Genomic DNA, 27,204 nt, shown 5'->3' with positions numbered 1-27,204 from the left:
AAAGGGAACAAGCATCTCTTAAGGACCCACTACATATCCCAAGCACTACATTAAGGGCTTGACAAATATTAGCTCATTTGATAAACAAACTCTAGGGATATAAAAAATATATATATTCATAGTTCTTTTTGTGGTGGCCCCCAAGGGTGGGCCCATGAATTAGGGAAGGATTCAACAAGTTATGAAATATAAATGCGATGGTGACACTGTGATATCACATATAAATCTGACAGTGTCCTATGGTGCTACAAGAAATTATGAAGAGATGATTTCAGAGATGATGGAATATACTACTCACCTCCTTACAGAGAGATAAAAGCACAGACATGAACGATGCAGACGTGTGTTTTATTTGACTGTAAGTGTGTGTAAGAGGGCTTCTCTTTTTTTTTTATTTTTTATTTTTTATTTTTTTTTATTTTTATTTTTTTAACGTTTAACAATCACTGCCATACAATTGCGATTTTATCCCTCCCCACCCACCCCCCACTACCTCCCTCCCTCCCCACGACTGCATACAATTCTGTATAGAGTCTACATATACTTTCCTATTGAGTATATTTTCACTATAGTCATGCTATGTAGTCAGACTAAGATAAATGAAAGAATCCGTATAACAAATCAGAACATGATACACAAACAGATACACATACACAAACATGATCTGCTACATTATGTGAGTGACTTCCATATTTCTCTCTCTGAGTGTGGAAGGCATTTTGCCTTGAGGTCCACCATTGGGATTTTTTTTTTTTTCAGAAGTTCTTGTGTTATTACAAAAATCTAAGTCTACCAGAAAAAACTCTCACACACTGTGGTTGTTGCTGTGCATAAAGTTCTCCTGGTTCTGCTCCTTTCACTCAGCATCAGGTTATATAAGTCCTTCCAGGCCTCTCTGAAGTCTTCTTGTTCATCATTTCTTATGGCACAATAGTACTCCATTACATTCATATACCATAATTTATTCAGCCATTCCCCAATTGATAAGAGGGCTTCTCTTGTTCTCTCTTCTTCAACTTTGGGGGTAAAAGAGAAAGCAGATTTTTGCTTACTGATTTTTGTAAAAGGGATAGTTTCAGGTATGATGAGTCTAAAATGGGACCAGTCCAGTGGGTAACAGTAGAGTGAAGGTAAAGTGGACCACGAATTCCAGGAACCATAAAATGTTAAAAGAATCAGCAATTTCGATATTGAAGCCCCCCAAGGAAATAGGAGAGAAAAAAAGACTAAGCATCAAAGCCACTGAAAAAGGTAGAAAAATGACCTATGTGCTGGCAGGTAACAGCTGTTGGAAGAAGCATGGCAGAACGAGAATCTGGAGGCAGGAATGAGAAGCAAGGACTATGCCAGGTTTTCCAGGCTCATGTGAGATGTGAGGAATAGGAAAGAGGAGCTAGAATTGAAGTGTGCTGCCAAAAATGTGGACTCGTCAGGGAAAAGCTAGATTTTAGTTAATGGCTAAAAGAATCAGAATGAAGGGGAGACAGTGTCATCTGTTTTTCTTTCTTCTGATGACTGGTATCCCTATCTCACCCAGGCCTGATTCCCATACTGACACATTCTGTTTTTCTGACTTAGCCCAGTTTGCCCCTCTGAGGGCTCATCATAATGGTGCCAGACTTCGTGTGAACAACTGACTCGGAGCTCCTAAATTCTAGTGCTCCATCAGCTTCTACGTCTCCCTAAAGGCAGAGGTTACAGCCTCCTCCAAAACCACCCAATCATGTAATTTCAAGAGTATGGTGAGCTCTCCAGTGAGGAAACTCCTGCCAGCAATACAAAACTGCAATGGGTCATCCACTTTTCGTTTTAGAGCACTGCCTGAGGCACCAAGAGGCTAACTGACTTGCCTGAAGTCACACAGCCAGTATGTGTCAGAGGTTAAAATGCAGATTTTGCTCATTCATTTGGTCAGTTCTTTGTCCATTACCAACTCACTGCCACTCAAAGGCTACACTGCAGAGAAAAGGAATATGAAGACGGGCAGGAGTAAATAAGGATGAGAGCATGGTAGGGAGAAGCAGCAGAAAGGGTGACCCAAACAGACCACAACGACCCACAGACAGTAATGATGACAGTCAGCATTCTGTAGGGCATGTGTATGATCAAATTAGGGGATTGGAAAATGGAGAGGTAAACTGCAGAAACAAAAAAAAAGGGGAAAAGGAACAGAGGATTTCCTCAGCTGGGCAGAGGAAAGAAGAATACATCAAAAAATTGGGGGGTATTAAAAAACATATCAATAAAAATACACTTTTTCAAGAAAAGAAAATCTCCCATTTAGAACATTGATGACTAACATGTGCTTCTCTAATCTAGTCTACAGGTTCTGTTGTCACCAAGCAAGAACAGGTTCTGTGTCCTGTTCAGTCTGCCTCATTTCTACAAGCAGAATGAGAGTCTGAACGTATGGGTGAAGTTCTCCCAGATTTGTTTTCTGGAGTCAATACGATATTTCCTCATTCCTGAAGATTTTATAGCACAAAGGTTCCATTTATTATTCAATGAGACTCAACAAACACTTACTAAGCACATGTTATGAGCAAGGCACTGCCTTAGGCACCAGGTGAATAGTCCCTGTTCTCAAAAAATATAAAGAAGTGTTTTGTATTGAACATACAGCTCCAGGAGTCCAGGGTTTCTTTTCAGTCCTCCTCAGTATCGTTTTTTCTACTTTCGACCTCTTGACATTAGTTTAAACTCTTTTATTCCTGCTAGAAATTTATCTCTTTAATAAAATAAAGCAGCAGCACAAATGAAAAGCGATTATTTTGCTTACATGATCTCGACAGTGAGGGCCCAAAGTGGTGGGCTGCCTTGTGCCACAATGCTGCTGCTTTAGGGCCACGTGGCGCACCTCAACCCTAACGTAGCACAAAGTTGTAAACCTGGACAGCAACCTTAGGAAATGCATTGTAAAATAAAAATATCTTCAAAAACCTGCTCAACTCCAGTAGACATATGACTAGAAGTGACTTCCTGGCCTTCTTCTGATGTATTCAACAAGTTCCAACAAGAAGCTGCAGTCCAGCGGACTCCCAAATATTTAGAGTGCTACGGTCAGGGTCCAGGCCATAACAAAGTGCAGCATCATCAAGCGTTCACCTGACCACAGAAAGCATTTTCACACCAAGGGATGGGAAATCTTTTCATCACATATGTGTGTGTATCTATACTTCAGGTGTTCATTCTGACAGGTCACTGCTAATTTTAACTACTGCAAACATAAAATGTTTAAAGGCAGAGAAATCTGTGTTAAAACTTGGTTCTAAAAGCAGACTGTCAGGGCGAGCCAAGATGGCGGAGTAGAAGGATGGACCTGTTCTAGCTCTACCCCCATAGCCCATGTTAAACAAATTCTAGAGCAGCAGAAGCCACAAAATGACACAGTGAAAGAGATTTCCAGCCCAAGACAGCCTGGAAGGCCGACAGGAAACATCTATCGCACTGGGCTAGGAGCAGAGCGCAGCCCAGTCCAGCCCTGGTCACGCTGAATGGCACAAACAGAACAGAAAAAGGTTTCAGGCATAGAATCACGGGCAGCAGCTGCGGTTCCCAGATTTCTCAACCCACAAACACCAAAAACAGCTTCAAAGGTCACGTGGGTGAGAGGGGAGTGGCTTCTGGCCCCAGGGCTGTGGCAGCCGCCACAGCAGCCATGGCTACAGTGTTCATTTTTGGAGCCCTTGGCCTAAAGACCCTGGGGGAATTGAGCAGCCAATGTGGGTCTCAGTCCTGAGTAGCAGTCCTAGGGTAAGAAGGAGTGCCGGCTTGGTGGAGCTGGTGGAGGCTCTGGGGAGGGAATCCTACTCACAGATCCTGGGCAGAAAAGCTTGTGGTTGCTCCCAGACCACAGCACAGGCCAGAAGAGGAGTAAACTCCTCTCCCTTGATTGTGCCACCTTGGAGGAACTGAGAACTTAAAGCTCCCTCCTCTTGACAAAGGATTCAAAAGTCAAGTAACTGGCTGGGAAAATGTCCCAAAAAGGGGAAAAACATAAGACTACAGAAGGTTACTTTCTTGGTGAAAAATTATTTTCTTCTATCCTTTCAGATGAAGAAGATCTAAGCATACTATCAGAGGAAGACATAAAAGTCAAGGCTTTTGCATGCAAAACCTCCAAAATAAATACACAATGGTCTCAGGCCATGGAAGAGCTCAAAAAGGATTTTGAAAATCAAGTAGGAGACGTGGAAGAAAAACTGGGAAGAGAAATAAAAGTGATACAAGAAAATCATGAAAAACAAATCAACAGCTTACTGAAGGAGACCTAAAAAAATGCTGAAAGAAATAACACCTTTAAAAATAGACTAACCCAAATGGCAAAAGAGGTTCAAAAAGCCAATGAGGAGAAGAATACCTTAAAAAGCAGAATTGGTCAAATGGAAAAGGAAGTCCAAAAGCTCACTGAAGAAAATAGTTCTTTAAAAATTAGAATGGAGAAGATGGAAGCTAATGACTTTATAACAAATCAAGAAATTATAAAACAAAACCAAAAGGATGAAAAAAAATAGAAAACAATGTGAAATATGTGATTGGAAAAAACAACTGACCTGGAAAACAGATCCAAGAGAGATAATTTTAAAATTATTGGTCTGCCTGAAAACCATGATCAAAAAAAGAGCCTTGACATCATCCTTCAAGAAATTATCAAAGAAAACTGCCCTGGTATTCTAAAACCAGAAAGTGAAACAGAAATGGAAAAAATTCATTGATCACCTCTTGAAAGAGACCCCAAAAGGAAAACTCCTAGGAATATTGTAGCCAAGTTCCAGAGTTCCCAGGTCAAGGAAAAAATATTACAAGCAGCCAGAAAGAAACGATTCAAGTATTGTGGAAATGCAATCAGGAGAACACAGGATTTAGCAGCTTCTACACTAAGGGACTGGAGAGCTTGGAATATGATATTACAGAGGACTAAAACCAAGAATCACCTACACAGCAAAACTGAGTGCAATACTTCAGGGAAAAAATGGAATTTCAATGAAATAAAGGACTTCCAAGCATTGTATTCTAGTTGAAAAGACCAGAGCTGAATAGAAAATCTGACTTTCAAATACAAGAATCCAAAGAAACAGGAAAATGTAAACAAGAAAGAGAAGCCATAAGGAACTCATTGAAGTTGAACTGTTTACGTTCCTACATGGAAAGATGATATTTGTAATTCATGAGATCTTTTTCAGTACTAGAGCAGTTAGAGAAAATATACATATATACACACACATCCATACACACACACATAGAGGGCGCAGGGTGAGTTGAACATGAAGGAATACCTAAAAAATAAAATTTACTGCCTCCTTACTAGGAGTAAGAGAAAGAGAAAGCTAGAATATAGTAAATCATCTCACAAAAAAGAGGCAAGAAAGAGCTTTTACAATGGAGGGGAAGAGGGCAGAGATGAAAGGGAATAAGTGAGCCTTACTCTCATGGAATTTGGCTTAAGGAGGGAATAACACACTCAGTTGGGTACAGAAATCTAATCTATTTTACACTGCAAGAAGGAGAAGGAGATAGGAGAGGGAAGATAATAGAAGGGACAGCAAATTGAGGAAAAGGACAATCGGAAGCATTGTGGGGGGACAAGTCAAGGGAAAGAATGGAAGAAATGGAGAGCAGGAAGACAGAGGGTAATGTAGTTAGTCTTTTGCAACATAACTATTATGGAAGTATTTTGCATGGCTACACATGTATGACCTATATTGAATTGCTTACTTTCTCAATGAGGGTGGGTGGGGAGGGAGGAAGGAAGAGAATATGGAACTCAAAGCTTTAAAAATGAGTATTAAATATCATTTTTGCATGCAACTGGTAAATAAGATGTACAGACACTGGGGTATAGAAATCATTTTTGCCCTACAGAGAAATAGAGGGGAGGGAGACAGAAGAAGTGGGGGGTGATAGAAGAAAGGACAGACTAAAGGAAGGGGTGGATGGCGTACATGCTATCCTGGGGTGGGGGTTGAGGAGACATGGGGAGAAAATTTGGAATTCAAATTTTTGTGGAAGTGAATGTTGAAAACTGAATATAGGTGTGTGTGTAGGAAAATATATATATTTTAAAGGCAGAAGTGACACCTATTGTGGTGGCAGCAGCAATGGGAAATATTGGGAGTGCTTGATTCCCAGAGACACTAAGTAGATTAAACATCTAGTCAGAAAGATATTACAAGAGATTACTTGTTTATTACTATTACTGGGTAGAAGACCAGAAACCATTTGCAAACTCTACTGCCCATTTTCCAATTCTGGGTTGCAGTTCCAAAGGAAGAGAGGGGTGTTTGTGGTCCCAGGAGAGCAGGGGCCATACCTGGGTGTGGAGTTGTGGTCACAAGCAAGGAGTGCTTTATATGGGTAAGGACCAGAACACAGACCAGGAGAGCAGTGATCAGACCTCTCCCTACATTACACCACTTTGGAAGCACCAAAAACTCACAGTCCCCCAGAACTAGCTGTGAAATAGCAGGACATAAAAGCCTGAACCTCAGAACAGTCACATACATACACACACGCACGCACGCAGGCACACACACGCACGCACGCACACACACACCACAAACCACACACCACCATCACCACCCATCAGCAGAGGTAAGCAGAGCCCAACTCTAACATAAAATGTAAAGTTGAGAAACAGACTGGGAAAATGAAAAATAAAAAAGGAACCCAACCAATAAAAAGTTACTATAGTGACAGAGAAAATCAAAACACAAATTCATGAGACAATGAATTGGAAAAAAAAAAAACTAAATGTAAAGCCTCAAAGAAAAAACTGCAGATTGGACACAAACCCAACAAGAATTCCTAGAGAACTAAAGGGATTTAAAAATGAGAAAAAAATGATTTTGAAAATCAAATAATGATAAAGAAAATTTGGGGAAAAGAAATGGGAGTAATACAAGAAAATTATGAAAAGAGAATTAACAGCTTGATATAGGAGGCTCAAAAATTTTTGAAGAAAATATCTCTTTAAAATTCAAAATTGGCCAAACAGTAAAACAGGCACAAAAAACTACTAAAGAAAACCTCTTAAAAATCTCAATTGGCCAAATGGCAAAAGAAGAACAAAACCTCACTGAAGAAAATAATTTCTTAAAAATCAGAACTGGTGAAGTAAAAGCTAATGCCTCTACGAGATATAAGAAAAAATAAAACAAAATCAAAAGAACATATCAAACATCTCATAGGAAAAAGACTAACCCGGAAAATAGATCATGGAGAGATAATTTTAAAATCATTGGACTATCTGAAAGTCATGATCAAAAAAAGAGCCTAGACCTCACATATCAAGAAATTATAAAGGAAAACAGCCAAGATACCTTATAACTAAAGAACACCTCCTAAAAGAGATCACAAAATGAAAATGCCCAGGAACATCACAGCCAAATTTTAAAGCTTCTAGGGTCAAGGAGAAAATACAGAAAGCAGCAGGGAAGAAAAAGAATTTAAACACCACAGAGAGGATAACAAGACTTAGGGAGCAGAGGGTTTAGAATATGGTATTCCAGAAGGCAAAGGAGCTAGGATAAATATAAAAAAAAAACCAAAAACTACCTGGCAAAACTGAGCATTATCACACAATGAAAGGCGGAAAGGGAAGAGAGGAACAGACTTGAATGAAACAGAGGATTGCATTCCTGATGAAAACAATTAGAGTTGGAGAGAAAATTTGATAAAACAAAAGTTTCAAGAGAAATATAAAAAGGTAAACATGAGCGAGAAATTCTAAGGAATTTAACAAGGTTAAATGGTTTACATTACCGAAAATGAAGGGGACACATCTAGAGCCTAAGACAACTAAGGGAGTTTAGGAGCCTACTTAAACTGAAGGCTAAGTGTGAATCTAATATGTTGGGATGGTCTCAAAAGAAAAATGGATGGGTGAGAAAGAAAGATGTGCTGGGAAAAGAAGGAAGGGAAAGGAAGAATAAGGAGCATTATCTCACAAGAGTCATGCAAGGGGACAGAATGGGGAGAATAACTAGAGAGACACAAACAAGACTTGAACCTCACTCTCATCTGAACTGGTTCAAAGAGGGAAGAGCAGAAGCAAGAAGAGGGTGAAAGGGTGAAGACAGAAAAGCATAAAGACAAGAGGATGGAGGGAAATAAACAGTAATCAATCCTGACTGTGAACGTGCATGAGATGAGTTTATGCACAAAACAGAAGCAAAGGGCAAAATGGCTTAGGAACCAGAATTCAATATGAGTTGTTTGGGAGAGACACACTTGTAACAGAAAGACACAAAGCTAAAATAAGAGGCTGGAGCAGAATCTATGATACTTCAACTAAAGTAAAAAAGGCTGGAGCAGTAGCCATGACCTCAAAGCAAAAGGAAAATTACACCTCATTAAAATACATACTAATCAGGGAAATGCTGCTGTTGTTATGTTCATCCTTCGTTGCTGAAGAAGACCATGCTATCATAGAAATGATGACATGACTTGCACCTGACTTTATTTTGAGTGAGGGAGGGCTGTGCAGGTCACCAGCCTCACTTCTCCTCCAGAGCCATCTGAATCTAGTGACCAGATATTCATCAGGATGACTGGAGATGACCCAGGATGCATTGGGAGACTTTGTACCTGAATAGACCTTGGCCTAAAGGGGCCAAGGTCTCCCATTGCATCCTGGGCCAATCAAGGAAACTATATTTTGCTAAAAGGTAGCATAGAAAATGAAATCAATATTAAACGTATAAACACCAAATGGCACAGCATTCAAATTCTTAAAACTGAAATTAAATGAAACACAAGAGGAAACACAGTAAAACTATACTAGTGAGGGACCTCACTTTACTCTTCTCAGACCTGGATAAATCTAACCACAAAATAAATAAGAAGGAAATTAGGGAGATAAATATAATTTTAGAAAAATTAGGTGGGAAAGACTGGATCAGAATAAAAAGGAGTATACCATTTTCATAGTTCTACATGGCACCACGAAAACTGACCACGTATTAGGGCATAAAAACTTCATTAACAAATATAGGAAAACAAATATTCAATGCACCCCATTTCAGAACATCAATCATGCAATAAAAAATGCATTCAATAAAGGGTCTTTGAAGTCAAATTAAAAGTTGGAAACTAAATTATCTAACCTTAAAGAATGAATAGATCAAAGAACAAATCCAGAAACAATCAATAATTTAATTAAAGATAAAGGTAACAATAAGACAATATACCAAAATTTCTGGGATGCAGCCAAAGCACTATTTAAGAGAAAATTTATATCTCTAAGTGCTTAAATCAATAAAAGAGAGAAAAAGGAAATCAGTGAAGTGGATATGCTACTAAAAAAACAAATTAAAAATATTTAATTAAACAACAAAATAGAAATCGTGAAAATCAAAGAAGAAATTAATAAAACTGCAAGTTTAAAAAACTAAACTACTAAATAAAATGAAATGGACTAGATATGCAAGTAGAAGACTAGAAAAAGAACAAATTAAAAATCCACAAAATAGAAATCCTGAAAAATCAAAGGAGATTAATAAAATTTAATGTAAAACAACAACAACAAAACACTGAAATAAGTCACTGGTGAATCTGGTTTCTTTTCAGTAGCAAAAATGAAAAGGATGAATGTGTAACCAATTAAGATGAAATTAAAGTAACTGACTACATCAATAACAAACGCAACAAAAATCAAATGACTGTGATTATATCAGCAGATGCAAAAAACTCAACAAAATACAACACTCATTCCTATTAAAAACACTGGAAAACACAGAAATAAATAAAACTTTTCTTAAAATGACAAGTAATATTTTTCTAAACTCAAGAGCAAACATTATCTGTAATGAGAATAAAATACAAGCCTTTTCAAGAAGATAAGGGGTGAAACAGGGATGTCCATTATCACATTATTCAATACTGTGCTAGAAATGCTAGCTATAAAAATAAGACAAGAAAAAGAAATTGCAGGAATAAGAATAGTCAATGAAGAAATAAAACTATTTCTTTTTGCAGATAATGGTATACTTAACTTGAGAGAATCTACTAAAAAACAAATTGAAACAATTCACAAATCTAGCAAAGTTGCAGGATATAAAATACATGCAGCATTTCTATATATTACTAGCAAAACCAAGCAGGAAAAGATAAAAAGAAAAATTCTATTTAAAATAACCACAAGCAACATAAAATACTTGGGCTTCTGGCTGCCAAGAACTCCCAGGAATTTTAGGAGCACCATTACAAAACACTTTCCACACAAATACAAACAGATCTAACTAACTGGAAAAATGTTAAATGCATGGGTAGGCCAAGCCAATATAATAAAAATGATAAATCTACCTAAATTAATTATCCAGTACCTTACCAATCAAAAAAAATTATTTGATAGAGCCAGAAAAAAACGGTAACAAAATTCATCTAGAAGAACAAAACATCAATTATCAAGGGAATCAATGAACAAAATGTTAAGGAAGGCAGCCCAGTAGCACCGGCTTTCAAACTCAACTGCAAAGTGGTAGTCATGGAAACAATCTGGTACTGGCTAAGAAACAGAGTGGTGGTTGAGTGCAACAGATAGGTACACAATGCGTAGTAGGAAACGACCATTGTAATGTAGTGTTCGATAAACCCAAAGATCCACTAACTGACAAAAATTGCTGAGAAAACTGGAAAGCAGTTTGGCAGAAACTAGATATAGCTTTTCACAATGTGAGAATACATCTCACGATGTGTACCAAGATAAGGCCAAAATGGGTACATGGTTTAGACATAAATGGTGACATCATGAGCAAATTAGGTGAGCATGGAAAATTTTTACCTATCAGATCCATGAATAAGGAAAGAATTTATGACCAAACAACAGATTGAAAGGGCTGCAGAAAGTAAAACAGATCATTTTTTTATATAAAATTAAAACAGTTTTGCACAAAGAAAACAAATGCAGTCAAGATTAGAAGGAAAGCAAAGAAACTGGGGAGGAAAAATCACAAATTTTTCCTGATAAAAGCCTCATCTCTCAAACATAGAGGGAACAGAGTCAAATTTAAAAAAATAAGAGCCATTTCCCAACCGAAAAATGGTCCAAGGATATGAACAGGCAGTTTTCTAAAGAAATAAAAGCTATCTATAGTAATATTAAAAAATGCTCTAAATCAATCTTGACTAGAGAAATGTAAATTAAAACCTTCTAAGGTACCCCGTAGGGGCAGGCAGCTGTACATAAGAGTATTGGGCCTACAAACAGGAAGACCTGAGTTCAAATCCAACCTCAGATACTAAGTATGGGCAGACGACTTAGTTCATCAGCTTCCTCACCTGTAAAATGAGCTAAAGAAGGAAATGGCAAATGCCTTCAGTATCTTTGCCAAGAAAACCCCAAATGCAGTCACGAAAAATCAGACATGACTAAAAGGACTAAACAACAATAAACCATTCTTTCCAAGTTCATTTTCTTGAATGGCCATCCCACTTCTTCGTGGAATAGAACATACTCTGAGCTGTCAAATTAAGAATATAACAGTAATGAAGATGTAAATTAAATCAAAGAAAATGGATCTATTCCATTTCACATCTAACTGTCACTCCTCCAGTGTTACTAACATTATTTCAATGATCAGCCTTAGCTGGGTCTCAGGCCAGACTTCGTGCAGATATGTTTTTCTCTCCACCCTTCACTGTTCACTGTTCTGTGAGACTGCTACACATAATCTTCGCTCATTCTCCTCATAACATTTCGCCAATAAGCACACTCTCTAAAAGGATCCACTAGCCAAGCAAATAAAATGCTTGCTGGCTACGGCAATTTCTGGGCTATTTAGGTCTCCTTGTTATAGTGATTGCTTTCATCAGTTAAACTTCTCCAAGACATGGTAAATAAGCAGTCAACATACTTACTTTTGCCTCTATCTTATAATAAATAGGCTGAGTAAAAGCTGTTGTAATAGCACAAAATACTGTCATCTCACCTTTATTCTTTTTTTCTAACTCCATGTTAAATTTAACCTCTAAAACTGATCATAAATTGTTACCAGCTTCTGATCGAGCTACATACAGACAGCAGATTCTGAAATAATAAACATTTCCAATCAGCTACGATGTGCTCAACTTCATATTTTTATGTAATGCTGTTCAGTGTTTAACATGTGCAGGTGAAAAGAACATCTATAACTAAGGAGAAATTACTAATTTGCCAAAGCATAAATATATTATGAAAGTGTTTTAAATGCCTTGATTAGAAGCTATTACTATAGGAATACAATGTATTCTTAATTTAAAAGTCATCAAATTTTCATCCCAAATATTATGGAGTAAAAGAAGCATTTCAACCTTAAACTTTCATGAATTTATGTGGGATATGTACAATTTAGGTTAGGAAAAAAAGTTTTCAGACTTCTCTAAAAATAATTTGAATGTAAGGATTTTTTTCCCAGAATTTTCCCAGATAATTGTTATCTGTTAGTTACTTTAGTTTGTTTGATTTGCGTTTACAAAAACAACAACAAAATATTTTTCACCTTTAATTAACACACAACATCCACAAGAGTAGACGAAAAAAAAAATCCTAAGTAGGTAAGCCTACTTCTTTCTGAAACAATGTGGACTTTGACATGAGTCATTTCTTTTGTTTTTTAAACAAATAACCGCAATTTTTATTTGGATGCCATGTTCACAATGTTACAATTCTGAGGATAAATCTTTTCTTTAAAAGCTATGATTCCATAATAAAAAACCAAAGAATAAGTGATACTTTCACAAGAAAAATTTTTTAAACAAAATAAAAGGAGTATAGGACCCAAAATCCTGCAATTTACACCATTTCTCCTCAGGTTTGAGTTTTCCTCAAGAGGCACATGCTGGACTATTCATTTGGATCACCGGGTCACAGATTTAGTGCTGGAAGGAACCTTACAAGTAATTCAGTCTCAGATTTCATGGTCTCAGGACCCCTCACATGTTCAAAAATTTCTGAGGACTCTCCCTAAAGAGCTTTTGTTTATATCGGTCATATCCACCAGTCTTTACCATATTAGAAATGAAAACATCTTAGTATTACTATGAAAATAAGGATCTCAGGGATCTCTCGGACCACACTTTAAGAATTCATGATTTAGTTCACACCCCACCCCAAATACTACAAATGAGAAAACTAAGACTCAAAATAGTTAAGGTCACATAAATAGTAAGCAGCAGAGTCAGGATTTAAAATCCAACCCTCTTTTCTATCACACCAAACATAGCGTTACCGTTGTGGTAGGGGAAGCCTTCTCACACCGAGTTTGCTAAAAATTGTCCATACTCATATCTGATATATTCTAAGTTTCTCATAGCATTTCTTCCCTATAGTTAGAATTAAAACCATCAAGTTCTTTCTTCCCCAGATCTCCATAGACTATGTTAGCAGATTGACTGATGGCCTTAAATGGGCTTCTTTTATAGAATAAGGAAGAATTAGAAGTGGGGAAAGGAGGAAGAATTTAATACCAAATGCCCCAGGCACTTGGAAATTTACTATATTTCTAAAGCCTCTCAAGAAAGGTAAATCCATAACCATTCATTTAGCCCAATTCAGTGTTGGGTACACTGATGGAAAGCTCTCTTTTATCTCTAACCCCTTGTTAAATATAAACTCATTTCCTCTTTTCTTATCCTCTGGGAAGATGGAAAACAGTTGGTCACCATTTGTTCTTATACTGCAATAATACAATATATTGTATATAATAATAATACAATATATTCCCATAATGGGAAGGACCAATAGTCCAGCTATTCTAATATTTTGTGTCTGATGGTAATACCAAAGAATAATTTGTGGGAGAGCATGGTTACATATATTTATCTATATATACCTATATAGATATCTTTCAGTCATATCAATATGTAAATTACAGTTTGCCTTAATTTATTTTTAGCCTGGCACTCATGAAATAGTTTATATCAACCCAGGAGTTACTTAAAATTTTTTTTTTGCCCAATTACCCCTTTAACTAGTCATATAAATTAATTTGTGTAAATGCGCAATGTAGTGTGTGAAGTATTAGTACTTCCTTTGTTGGTTTAAATCTATATTCTGTCCCTTATTTTTAGTATTATACTGAGATTCTAAATAATATAAACAATTTTTCCAATTATTTATTAGAAGTTATTGCAAGTTCAGCTTTGTGGCTGCTGAGCTTTTTCAGTCTTACCTGACATGTTGTGACCCCATTTGGAGTTTTCTTAGAAAAGATACTAGAGTGCTTTGCCATTTCCTTTTCTAGTTCATTTTACAGAAGATAAAATGTAGGCAAGCAGGGTTAAGAGACTTGACCCGGTTCAGACAGGTAGTACGTGTCTGAGGGATGGCTCAGGAGGAGAAGTGAGGCTGGTGACTTGCACAGCACTCCCTCACTCAAAACAAAGTCAAGAGAAAGTCATGTCATCATTTCTATGATGTCATGATTCTCTTTGAAAACAAAGGACAAATACAACCTGTGAGTAGACTAAGCTGCCTAAATGGGGACTCAGCCATCTGAGCAACTCAGCTCATCAACCTAGCCCTCTCCCTTTTCCTTCTCTCCCAAAGAAGGTAAATTTTGGTTGCCAGAAGTTGATCAGTTAACTTGGGGTACACTGCATTGGCTAGATTCCTTCCCCTTTTCTTTCCTTCTTTCTTGTCTCCCCTAAAACCTTAGACGCCGTGCACCCTGAAGCCCATGGACTGAACAATGAAGGGTCCTTGCCCAATCTTCACTCAATGGCTGTTTTGGAACCTCCTGGCTTAGAGTGAATGTAAATAGTAAGTTTCTCTTTGAAACAACAAGCCTGAGACTCCTGCCCCTCCCAGCATGATTTATCTACTTATTATTTTCTATTAAAGGAGCTATTCCCTTGACTACTTTTTAAAGAAGCCTATTCACTGAATGGACATGACCTCATTTTCAATGAGTACCTGAAAAGGCCTTAGCCTAAAAGGCCAAAGTCTCCCAGTGCATCCTGGGTCATCTCCAGTCATGCTGATGAATATCTGGTCACTGGATTCAGACAGCTCTGGAGGAGAAGGGAGGCTGGTGACCTGCACAGCCCTCCCTCACTCAAAACAAAGTCAAGTTCAAGTCATGTCATCATTTCTCTGATGTCATGGTCCTCTTCAAAAATGGAGGACAAGCACAACAGTGTGTCTGAGGCCAAATTTGAATTCAGATCTTCCTAACTGCAGGCCTGGTGCGCTATTCACTCCAGCACCTCAGCTACCGTTTACAAGTTCACCTTATCCATTGTCTTAATAATTTTGCAGATTTCAATCAAAACTAGACTTCTCAGGCTTTATATTTCCAAACTAAATAATCAAATAGATCAATGAACTGGGAAAACCAAAAAACTAGAAAACCAAAAATTTTAAAACCAAAATAGAAATTCTAAAAATCAAAGAGATTTCAAAAAAATTGAAAGCAAATTAAGGAAACAATTTTTATTAGGTTATTCTCAATAATAAAAAGACTCTCTATATTCCTTTACTCACTTTCATTGCCTTTCTGTGGACATTCTTCAGTACTGTTTGTCTACTGAAATGCAGCAACCAGAGTTCCAAGTGGTATTAAGAGTAGGCTAAGATTGTTTACTTTGTTTCTAAATAATCCTCCTAATGATGTCCAACATCTGGTTCTTTTTGACTAGAGTAGCTAGCACACTGCTAGCATGTCACAATATCCTAGTTACATACGTCATAAAATCAGAAACTTGCTGATTTGTAAGGAATCTCAAAAGTCATCTAGTGCAACCCTTATTCAAACATAAATCTGTAATGCTCCCAATAAGTAATCAAGTCTATCAAGGCTCTACTTGAAGACTTCCATTGACTGAGAGCTCAGTAACCTATCCCGCCAAAGCCTATTCCATTTGGACCGTGACTTGTTAGTGTAATCTTTGAAATCTTTCTTTTATGAAAGAGCTTTAAACCACTTCCATGTAATTTCTGTGCAGTGGAAATTCCATTCCACCCCAGTCTTGCTCTTTGAGGCTATGAACCAAATCTAATCCCTCTTCTGTATAACAAGATAATGCTTTAAATAGTTGAGAACAGCTATGTTGCTGTCCTACCCCACCCAAGTTCTCTCTTCTTCAGGATAAATAGCCCAGCTGTTTCACCTGATCCCTAGTGGCAATTTCCCCTAAAAAACTTCGGCTTCTTAGCCTTCTGTTCTCCAAATTAAACAGTCCCAATTTCCTTAATTTCTCACCAAATACAATTTTTCAGCGCTTTATTTGGATTTATTGTTCTAATGTGAACCCTTTAAAACTTTTTCTCAATATTCAATCTCAAAACTGAGCATAGTTGATTCAAGACTTCATTAATTCAGAATTTATGATAATTCTGAAAAAGGTATGCACAAGTTTTTCTATGAAGAAAAGATTTGCTACAGCAGATCAATATTAAAAATAAGCTCAAGAAAAATGCTTTAACTCCTTAAAAGAACTTTTATTAAGCATCTTAAAGTACCTTAGAAACTATGATAAAAAAAGTGAACATAGAAGGCCTAACATTTTCTTAGCCTAATCACCGAAATTCAAACTACTGTACTTATGTAATAAAACCACACATCTTTTAATATACATCCATCACAGTTCTCAAATATGTATGAAGCACCTAGTACATATCCATGACAGTGCTAAGCACTGGGGAGACAAAGAAGGAAAAAAATCCCCTCTCTCCAAGAGCTCACACTTTACAACAGGGGAAACCATGCAAACAACTGTATACAAACAGGATATACACAAACTATATTAGAGACTATCAAGAGAAGAAAGGCAGTAGCATTAAGAGGGATGTGGAAAGGTTTTCTGGGGAAGGTAAGATCAAGAGATCGAGATGAAGAAGAATAAAATTCCAAGCCTGGGAGACAAGTCAGTAAAAATGCCAAGTGGAATTATGAAGCGTCATATGGGAGGAACAGCAAGGAGGCCAGGGAGAGGAATACACAAGGGCCTATACCAAGGGGGTTCAAGGGTCAGAGAAGGGACAAAGGCAGAATCAACAAGACTTGGCAACTGATGAAATATGATGGGGTTAGAAGGAAAAGAGGAAGTAAGGGGAAAGAATAACAACCAGGTCAGGAGTCAAAATAAATGGTGCTCTTGATAGTAGTATGTAAGTTGGGAATAGTGGAGGCTTTGGGGAAAAGAGAATGCCTTCAGTCATGGACATACTAAGTTTAAGATGTCGACAGAACACCCAGTTTGAGATGTCCAAGAAAGGTCAACAGAAAGGTTAGGGCTGAATAAAGAGATGTGGGAATCTTAAGTATAGAGACGATAGCTGAACCCATTGGAGTTGGGAAAAATCACCAAGCAAAATAGCAAAAAGAAAGAAGGGAAGAGCCTTGGGCATCACCCACAATTAATGGGCGTGACCTGGATGAAGATACTGCAAAGGAGATGAGAAAAGACTAGAACAGGGAAAGACCTGCAGACAAACCAGCAGACTTTTATCATAGATCAAGTGCAAAATGATAATGACAATGAAGGCCTGTACCAGGGCAGCAGCAGTATCGGAACTAGATTGGATATGGGGGGTGAGAGATAGTAAGGAGTCCAGGATTACACCCAGGTTTCAAGTTGGAAGTACTGGGAAGACTGTGGTGCCCTCAACAGTAGTAGGGAAGGCAAGGGGAAGGGGAGATTCAGAGGGCAAGAAAGTGAGTTCTGTTTTGGATATGTTGAGTTTAATATGTCTACTGGATAGCTAGTCTGAAGTGTTTAAAAGACAACTGAAAATGCAAGAATAGAAGTCGGCAGAAAAGTAAGGGCAAAATCAGAATCACCAACGTAGACATGATCATTACAGCCATGGGAGCTGATGAGAAGACCAAGGGAAGAAACAGAGCTATAAGACAGGGCCCTGCGGGACACCCACGGCGACGCGCACCTACAGCGGCGTGCCACAAATGAGGATCCGGTAAAAGAGCACAAGGAGGGATCTAACAGATGGAGGAAAACCCTAAGAGGGCAGTGTTAAAAAACACTTAACAAGAAGAAAGTACTAAAGACAAAAGTGCTGCGTCAAACTCTCCAGAAAGAGGTGAAGAAAAGAAAAAAGCCAAAGAAAGATGAGTGAGAAATAAAATACTGGGTTACACAATTTATTCCAAGCAGTTACTCAGTATCCCTTACCATAACTAGTCAAAATTCTTTAAATTATACTCTTAAAAAAGAGCCTATTTATGTAATTAATATAATGGAAATATTGCCCAAATGTCGAATATGCCTTTAGAAACTCTAGAGTTGGCTTCACAGAAACATTATAGTGCCAATTTTCTGTCTCTTACAAATATTTTTCTAATTACACTCTCTCACATAGCACTGCAATGATATTCATACCTCAAGGATCCATGATTTTATTGGGAAGGATACTCTATCCATCCTCACAGACTGCAACCCCTTCAATGGCTTAACATATGATCTTTTAGTGAAAAAGGAAAAGATAAACACTTGGGCAGAGCCAAGATGGCAGAACAGAGGCAGGGACATGCTCAAGCTCTTCCCCCAAATCCCTTGAAATACCTGCAAAAATTGACTCTAAACAAATTCTAGAGCAGCACAAGCCACAAAATGAAAGAGTAAAACTTATTTCCAGCCCAAGACAACCTGGAAGGCCAACAGGAAAGATCTATTGCACTGGGCTCAAAATGGAATGCAACCCAACTGCCAGCACAGACGGACTGGAGCAGGCCTCAGGGCACTGACAACTGCTGTGATTTCCAGATTTCTCAACCCAAAAATGCCAAAGACAGCTTTAAAGGTCGGTGAAAAAGTTCTCTCACCTGGGTGAGAGGAGAACATGGTCTAACCCCAGTTCCCAGGGCAGCGGCAACCACTGCTGCAGAAGTGGCGCTTCTGGAGTTCTCAGCCTACAGACAGTAGGGGAATTGAGTGCAGATCTGAGTCTCAATCATGAGTGGTGGTCCTAGGGTGAGGAGGAGCACTGGGGTGAGAAAGAGCGCTGAGGTGGCAGAGCTGGTGGTGGCTGTGCAGAGGGAATCCTACTCACAGTTCCAGGGCAGAAAAGAGTGCTTGTGATTGCTCACAGACCAGAGCACAGGTCAGGAGAGGAGTGAACACCTCTCCTTGATTATACCACTTTGGAGGAACTGAAAACTTATGGGTGCCTAGAGATATGTCAGAAAACAGTTGCTGCACAAAACCTCTGAAACCTGGGATAGTATATCCTCCACTTAACAAAGAGCTCAAAAGTCAAGTAATTGGCTGGGAAAATGCCCAAAAAGGGGAAAAAAATTAGACTACAGAAGGTTACTTTCTTGGTGAAAAGGTATTTTCTCCCATCCTTTCAGATGAGCAAGATCTAAGCATACTATCAGAGGAAGACATAAAAGTCAAGGCTTCTACATCCAAAACTTATAAAAAAAAATATGCAATGGACTCAAGTCATTGAAGAGCTCAAAAAGGATTCTGAAAATCAAGTAGGAGAAGTAGAAGAAAAATTGGGAAGGGAAATGAGAGTGATGCAAGAAAATCATGAAAAACAAATCAACAGCTTACTAAAGGAGACCCAAAAAGATAACACCTTTAAAAATAGACTAACCCAAATGGCAAAAGAGGTCCAAAAAGCCAATGAGGAGAAGAATACCTTAATGAAGGAGAAGTTTCAAAAGCTCACTGAACAGAATAATTTGTTGAAAGAGAGAACTGAATTCAGAGAAATTAATGACTATGAATTAAACCAAGCAGTTAGTAAACAAAACCAAAAATTTGAAAAAATAGAAGATAATGTGAAACATCTCATTGGAAAAACAACTGACCTGGAAAATAGATCCAGGAGAAACAATTTAAAAATTATGGCACTACCTGAAAGCCTTGATCAAAAAAAGAGCCTAGACATTATCTTCCATGAAATTATTGAGGAAAACTGCCCTGATATTCTAGAACCAGAGGGAAAAATAAATATTGAAAGAATCCACCAATCACCTCCTGAAAGAGACCCGAACAGAGAAACTCCTAGGAATATTGTGGCCAAATTTCAGAGTTCCCAGATCAAGGAGAAAATACTGCAAGCAGCTAGAAAGAAGCAATTTGAGTATTGTGGAAATACAATCAGGATAACACAGGATCTGGCAGCTTCAACATTAAGGGATCAAAGGGCTTGGAATGGGATATTTCAGAGGTCAAAGGAACTGGGACTAAAACCAAGAATCACCTACCCAGCAAATCTGAGTATAATACTTCAAGGGAATAAATGGTCATTCAAGGATATAGAGGACTTTCAATCATTCACTTCATACTGAGGAAAAGACCAGACCTGTATAGAAAATCTGACTTCCCAAGACAAGAATCAAGAGAAGCATGAAAAGATAAACAGGAAAGAAAAATCAAAAAAAGACTCTAAAGCTGAACTGTTTGCTACATGGAAAGAATGTATTTATAACTCTTGAATCTTTCAGTAATTTGGGTACATGGAGAGATTGTACATACGCGCGCGCACACACACACACACACACACACACACACACACACACATATATAAAGATAGAGAGTACAGGGTGTGTTCAATCAGAAGAGATGATATTCACACAAAAATAAAATAAAATAAAAATTAAGGGGTAAAGGAGGAAAATACCGGAAAGAGAAAGGGAGAAATGGAACGGGGCAGGCTATAACTCATAAAAGAGATAAGAAAAATCTTGTTCAATGGAGGAGAAAAAGGAGAGGGGAGAGGGGAAAAATGAAGCTACTCTCTTCACATGTGGCTGAAGGAGGGAATAACATGCTCACTAAATTTGATATGAAAATTTATATCATACCACAGAAAATTAATGACATCTTTAGTTTGGGGGAAAGAATTTCAGTCCAAATTTCCTAGAGGACGGTAACCTCAGGTAAAATTCGGCTTCGATTGTAAAGTCAAGGTTTTAATGGTAAATTTGATTTTACGATGGCTATTTAATCAAGAACTAGAACATGTATAGAAAGGCATGTAAGCCACTTCAGATTTGCCTAAAAGATGTTCCTTAGCCAAAGTGAAATTACAATATTTGAAACCTGGTCATTGTAACTTGCCATTTTTAGACGCTATGGGACTGTTAAGTGACTGTTCTTCTGAGTCTAACTCCAGGTATGGATAGCAAGAAAGGCAGTCTGAGCCTCCAATACATGATGCCAGTAAGCCTGTGAGATGCTGGCATGAGCTGCAAAAGGTGATCTCATGGGAAGGGTGGGAGAGCAGCTGCTCAGCATGGGCTGAAGTAGGATTCTCCTGACTCAATTTCCCCACTGACACCTGGCAGACTTTAAGCCTGGCTGAATGCAAGTTCACAATCTACTCCTGCCTGGAATTGACATGAAGTTGGAGAGATACTGGTTCCCTGCAGTGTCCCTACTCTTGTTGGCAATTTCCTATAGTCAAAAGGTTTGTAAGCTTAATATCAGATCTATTAAATTACAGATTATTGGCAGGGGAACATCTGAGGTTAAGTCTAAAATTAAGCTATTATTCATAGGACTTTAGACCAACAACAACAAGTTAGAGTCCTTTAATTCTTAGTAATACTGTGGAGACGATCAGGTCAAGAGCTTGTGAAGTTAGCAACATAAATATTATTTGTGTCTCAGTTGGTTAATGTTTAAAAAAAAAATTCTTTTGTGGTCCATATTGTAAATGTTTTAAAAAGAAGTATCACCTGACCAAAATTTTGAATTGTTTTATCTGTTGTAAACTGTGTTAAAAATGAAAAATAAAATTAAAAAAAATTAGAATGGAGGAGATGGAAGCTAATGACTTTATAACAAATCAAGAAATTATAAAACAAAACCAAAAGGATGAAAAAAATAGAAAACAATGTGAAATATGTGATTGGAAAAACAACTGACCTGGAAAATAGATCCAAGAGAGATAATTTTAAAATTATTGGTCTGCCTGAAAACCATGATCAAAAAAAGAGCCTTGACATCATCCTTCAAGAAATTATCAAAGAAAACTGCCCTGATATTCTAAAACCAGAGGGTAAAACAGAAATGGAAAGAATTCACTGATCACCTCCTGAAAGAGACCCCAAAAGGAAAACTCCTAGCAATATTGTAGCCAAGTTCCAGAGTTCCCAGGTCAAGGAAAAAATATTACAAGCAGCCAGGAAAAAAAAACAGAAAAAAACAATTCAAGTATTGTGGAAATACAATCAGGAGAACACAGGATTTAGCAGCTTCTATACTAAGTTATCAGAGAGCTTGGAATATGATATTATAGAGGACTAAAACCAAGAATCCCTACCCAGCAAAACTGAGTGCAATACTTCAGGGAAAAAAATGGAATTTCAATGAAATAAAGGAATTCCAAGCATTGTATTCTTGTTGAAAAGACCTGAGCTGAACAGAAAATTTGACTTTCAAATACAAGAATCAAGAGAAATATGAAAATGTAAACAGAAAAGAGAAGCCTTAAGGAACTCATTGAAGTTGAACTGCTTACATTCCTACATGGAAAAACATTTGTTAATTCATGAGACCTTTTTCAGTATTAGAGTAGTTAGAGAGAATTTATATGTGTGTATGTGTATGTATGTAGGTGCATATGTGTATGTATATCATATGTGTAGGTATGTATATGGGTGTGGATGGATAAACAGACAGATAGGCAGATAAGATAGACAGATACAGAGGAAGAGAGAGAGACAGAGAGACAGAGGGTACAGGGTGAGCTGAATATGGAAAATACCTAAAAAATAAAATTTACTGTTGAGAGGAATGTACTGGGAGAAAGAGAAAGGGAGAGGTAGAATGTAGCAAATCATCTCACGTAAAAGAGGCAAGAAAGAGCTTTTATGATGAAGGAGAGGAAGGAGGAAATGAAAAGGACTAAGGGAGCCTTACTCTCATGGGATCTGGCTTAAGGAGAGAATAACACACACTCAGTTGGGTAGGGAAATTTATTTTACCCTACAGGAAGGCAGGAGCAAAGGGGATAGGAGAGGGAGGATAATAGAAGGGACATCAAATTGGGGAAAGGGATAATCAGAAGCAAGTACTACTGTGGGAACAGGTAAAGAGAGAAAATGGAATAAATGGAGGGCAGGACAGAGAGAAATGTGGTTGGTCTTTCCCAACACAACTGTCATGGAAGTGTTCTGCATGGCTACACATGGATGAGCTATATTGAACTGCTTGCTTTCTCAGTGAGGGTGAGTGGGGAGGGAGGAAGAGAATATGGAACTCAAAGCTTTAAAAATTAATGTTAACAATTTTTTTCATGCAACTAGGAAATAAGATGTACAGGCAATGGGGTATAGAAAACTATTTTGCCCTATAGGAAAACAGAAGGGAGAGGGGGTGGGAAAAGGAGGAGGATGATAGAAGGGAGGACAGACTTAGGGGAAGGGGTGCATGGGGTACATGCTGTCCTGGAGTGAGGGGTAGGGAGAGATGTGAGGAAATTTGGAATTCAAATTCTTATGGAAGTTAATGTTGAAAACTGAAAAATAACTGTATTACGTATTAAAAAAAAAACCCGATAAACACTTAATAGCCAACCTGGCATCACCAGGCCCATACTGGAAGCCTTTTTCACATGAAATGACCTGTCAGAGCTTATAATCCCACTAATATAACCTTTGAAAAATTAAGAATACCTCAGCACTATGATGATATGTTCTTATTTGCAGTCTCTCAGTAGTATGCGACACAGCTCAAAACAATTTATAATCTTGAAATAGATCCCAGAAGAAGTATGGACATTAAATCTTTCAAGTCTTAATTTCTAAGATTTATATATCTGTTAAATCATACTTAGAAACTTAGTCTAATACTCTTGAAGAGAAAACAACTATTAGCAAATTATTTAATTAAGAGCCTATTTGTAGTTCTATGAAGAATAATTAAGTGAATATTTATTATTTCTAGATGACTCAACTGAAAATACAGTTTAGCTGTGCTCCCTACCCCACTTCCACAATTTCTCCCCCTAAAAAAAGCAAGGTAAGTACAATTTATACGTATTTGTGAAATTCAAGAACCTTTATGACTATAAGGCAGCCAGAATTATAGTCAGTAAAGACAACCTCTGATTAGAAAAAATGATTATTTTTGATAACTGGCTAATTGTTATTCCGTTTATTAATATCTGTTCCACTTTAGAATTTAGCTCCAATAATAACCTTCAGCCCTCTATTCCCACCTCTCAAAAATCAATTCTGGTTAAGCTTCTCAATCCATCAGCTGAACGAGTCAAACAGTCCCCATTCGTATCTATGAATCGTACTCACCATTGGAGCTTTCACAGGGGCTCTGAAGACAATGGTCAGCGGCTTTCCCAAGCTGCTGAGTCTTTCCTTCACTGCCTGATTCCTCTATAGTATCCATTTGCGAATGTTTTATTAATAAGGTGTCTGCTTGCCCTGGAGATTGTGGCTGCTGCTTCTCCTGTTCAGTTCTCAGTATATCATCTACTCTTTCTAAAGACACTGGAGAGTGCTGAGGGTTCTCCTTCTCAGTAAGTGATTCCAGATTCTCGTCAGATTCTTGGCTCTTCTCTCCCTTAGCATCTAGACTGTTCTTAGCACCCAGTTCTATTCCTGGATCAACGTCCACACAAGAATGAGTATCTTCGTGGGCCTCTTCTCCCACAACAGGCTGAGAGGCAATATCAGCTGAGGACTCATCTTTTGTGGCTTTCTCTTCTACAATGACACCACAGCTTTCTGAGGTGGCCTCTCCCCCAGCCTCTGGGTCCTTCTGTTCCAGTTCTTCATCATGCATTTTCAGTTTTTTTGGAGAATCACTACCACTGACACTAGTATTAACTTCCATAGCTCCTTGGTACTCTTGATCTGGGATTTTTTCTTGGAGGCATAATCCTGGTGACTGAGTCTGAATCAGAGAGGGATGGAGTGGGCTACTCTCCCTGTTTTCTTTCTCTTCTTTCTGCCCCTCCTCTTGACTTTCACAAGGGGTTTCAGGAATTTCTTCAACCTCAGAAATTGAAGACCTCTTCTCTGTGTGATATTGTTTAGCCTCCACAGAGACCTCCTGATCTAATGCATTTAAGTGGGCCTCAGACGCAACAGCCTCAGATGAAACAGCCTCAGATGGAACAGCCTCAGACGGAAGAACCTCAGACGGAACAGCCTCAGACGGAACAGCCTCAGACGGAACAGCCTCAGACGAAACAGCCTCAGAGGGAAGAACCTCAGACGGAAGAGCCTCAGAGGGAAGAGCCTCAGAAACAGCCTCAGACGAAAGACTCTCAGAAAGAAGTACTTGGCTTCCTGAATCACATGTAAAATCAACACAAACATGTTCCATCTCTTCTCTGGTTTTGCATTCAGTGGCTGAAATGATCATTTCATTTGTAGTTTTTACAGCATCTTCTGTCTTTTTACAGTTTTCACTCAGCTCTTCTTGACTGTCTTTTGTTTGGTTCACTAGTACACTAGAATCTTCTGTGGGACAAACTTTAGATTCCAGAGTTTGAGATACAGGTTGCGTATCTTCAGTCTGCGTGTTCTTAGCATCTTCATCGATCTGCTGAGAGGTCAAACTCTCCATCTTTGTAGACTGGCTGCAATCACTTCCAGAAAGCATCAGCTTACAGGATTCTCCCATTAGTGGCTGCCCAAGATCCTCAGTGGGATTTCCTTCCTCAGTCTGTGAAGTCTTAGAGCACTCCACTGTGAAAGAGGAATTGTATCTATCTTCAGTGTTCTTTTCGTCACTTGGTCCCTGCTCCAAACTTGGAGATGGAATAAAAATGTCCTAAGGAGAGAAAAGGTAATAAACATTTTTTCTTCACATTCAAATTACTTTGTTCACCTATAACTCACATCAGAAACCTACATCTCTTTTTATTCAAACTAGAAACCAAATAACTGAGTTTATAAGCACTTTGCCCATGATCACAGGGTTAAAAAAGGTGTGTTTAGGAAAAAATCCCAGATTTGTATATCAATCTTTTTCTCAAAACAAAAAGCTACTTCCTCCTCTAGTTCCTCTTGCCAAATCCCAGACATGAGTAAAACAGAATGTATATAAGATATTTTTAAAGATAACAGACTTCTCCCTTGGAAGAAAGGAAAAACATTTAAATATTTGACTACATATGTTTAGAGTTCCAATACAGCGTCACACAGCTAAATGGGCACTTTAAAAATAATGATGGTGAAGAATCAGCACGCACTTGTGTGAATTTTACTAAAGGACTCTGTCTTAGGAAGAGTGGTGATTGTGAAACCCAGAAAGTACATGACTCCTTAAACACAGAGTAAACCGTTCAGTGAAGTTCTCATTCTTTCACAAAAGAGCAGTGCAACCATCTTGCTTCCCAGTATTATGGCAGCTGATGAATGTCACTACGCTGATAACAAGTCAAATCTAGGACAGATGTCAATTCTAAAAGATTTTTCTTTTGCTGTGCCACTCTGAATTGGAATTGTGAAAAGTTGTATGCCAAGCAGGCGAGGTATGAATGTGCTATTATTTTAAAATTATAACATCTAACTAGGAATCAAATAAGATTACAAGACAGTCCATACGTACAATATCAGTCTATATTTCAGCGCCTTGAATTTTTTCTTTGCTCTTTTGGAAAATACGCAGCTAAGTCCTAAATACTATGAATAATAAATCCCCTAAAGTGTTTGCATTATTTGAATACGCACTGCATATTTCCACTGGGCTAGAATAAATAATCAGAGTTTACATAAATATAACTTTGAATAGCACAAATGCAAACAGGAATTCCATTATTTGCACTAATTGGGACCTGACTGTAACGGTCACATATCTGAGAGCCTGGACAAACACTTTTTTTTTCTCCCCTTTTTTTTTGCGAGGCAATCTGGGTCAAGTGACTTGCCCAGGGTCACACAGCTAGTAAGTGCCTGAAGCCACATTTGAACTCAGGTCCTCCTGATTCCAGGGCCGGTGCTCTATCCACTTCACCACCGAGATGCCCCTTTAGACAGACACTTTTAACAACTACTTTTAAAATACATTCCTTTTGAAAATGTGTTTAATAGACCCAAATGTATAATCATACAAGTCATTCCCCAATTGATAAATGGTCAAAGGATATGAACAGGCAATTTTCAGAGGAAGAAATTAAAGCTATCTATAATCATATGAAAAAATGATCTAAATCACTATTGATTAGAGAGATGCAAATCAAAACAACTCTGAGGTACCACATCACACCTATAAGATTGGCAAACATGACAGAACAAGAAAATGATAAATGCTGGAGAGGATGTGGGAGAGTTGGAACACTAA

The 27,204-nt window shown here is 38.0% G+C and overlaps 1 protein-coding gene and 1 long non-coding RNA gene across 11 annotated transcripts in view; one reads left to right on the top strand and one right to left on the bottom strand.

Moving 5' to 3' along the window:
* Positions 1–27,204, bottom strand: part of LOC140513771 (TP53-binding protein 1-like) — a 130,806-nt gene that overhangs the window by 65,682 nt on the left and 37,920 nt on the right. For all 10 annotated transcript variants that reach the window (XR_011970333.1, XR_011970332.1, XR_011970334.1 and 7 more), the window contains one exon: positions 24,204–25,692. Coding sequence is in view for 7 of the 10 variants with exons in the window: in XM_072623741.1 (XP_072479842.1) it covers positions 24,204–25,692 (1,489 nt within the window). In the remaining 3 variants the exon portion in view is untranslated. The remainder of the gene's footprint in view (positions 1–24,203; positions 25,693–27,204) is intronic.
* The window catches only part of LOC140513841 (uncharacterized), a 34,648-nt gene continuing 21,573 nt past the window's right edge, over positions 14,130–27,204 (top strand). Inside the window, exons 1-3 of the long non-coding RNA XR_011970382.1 lie at positions 14,130–14,527; positions 14,634–14,737; positions 23,842–23,916. This is a non-coding gene — a long non-coding RNA (uncharacterized lncRNA). The remainder of the gene's footprint in view (positions 14,528–14,633; positions 14,738–23,841; positions 23,917–27,204) is intronic.

This window comes from Notamacropus eugenii, chromosome 7 (genome assembly GCF_028372415.1).
Source record: "Notamacropus eugenii isolate mMacEug1 chromosome 7, mMacEug1.pri_v2, whole genome shotgun sequence".
In the NCBI taxonomy this organism is placed as follows: Eukaryota; Metazoa; Chordata; class Mammalia; order Diprotodontia; family Macropodidae; genus Notamacropus; species Notamacropus eugenii.
Note: the sequence above shows the minus strand (reverse complement) of the source record. Positions and strands in the feature narration are given on the sequence as shown.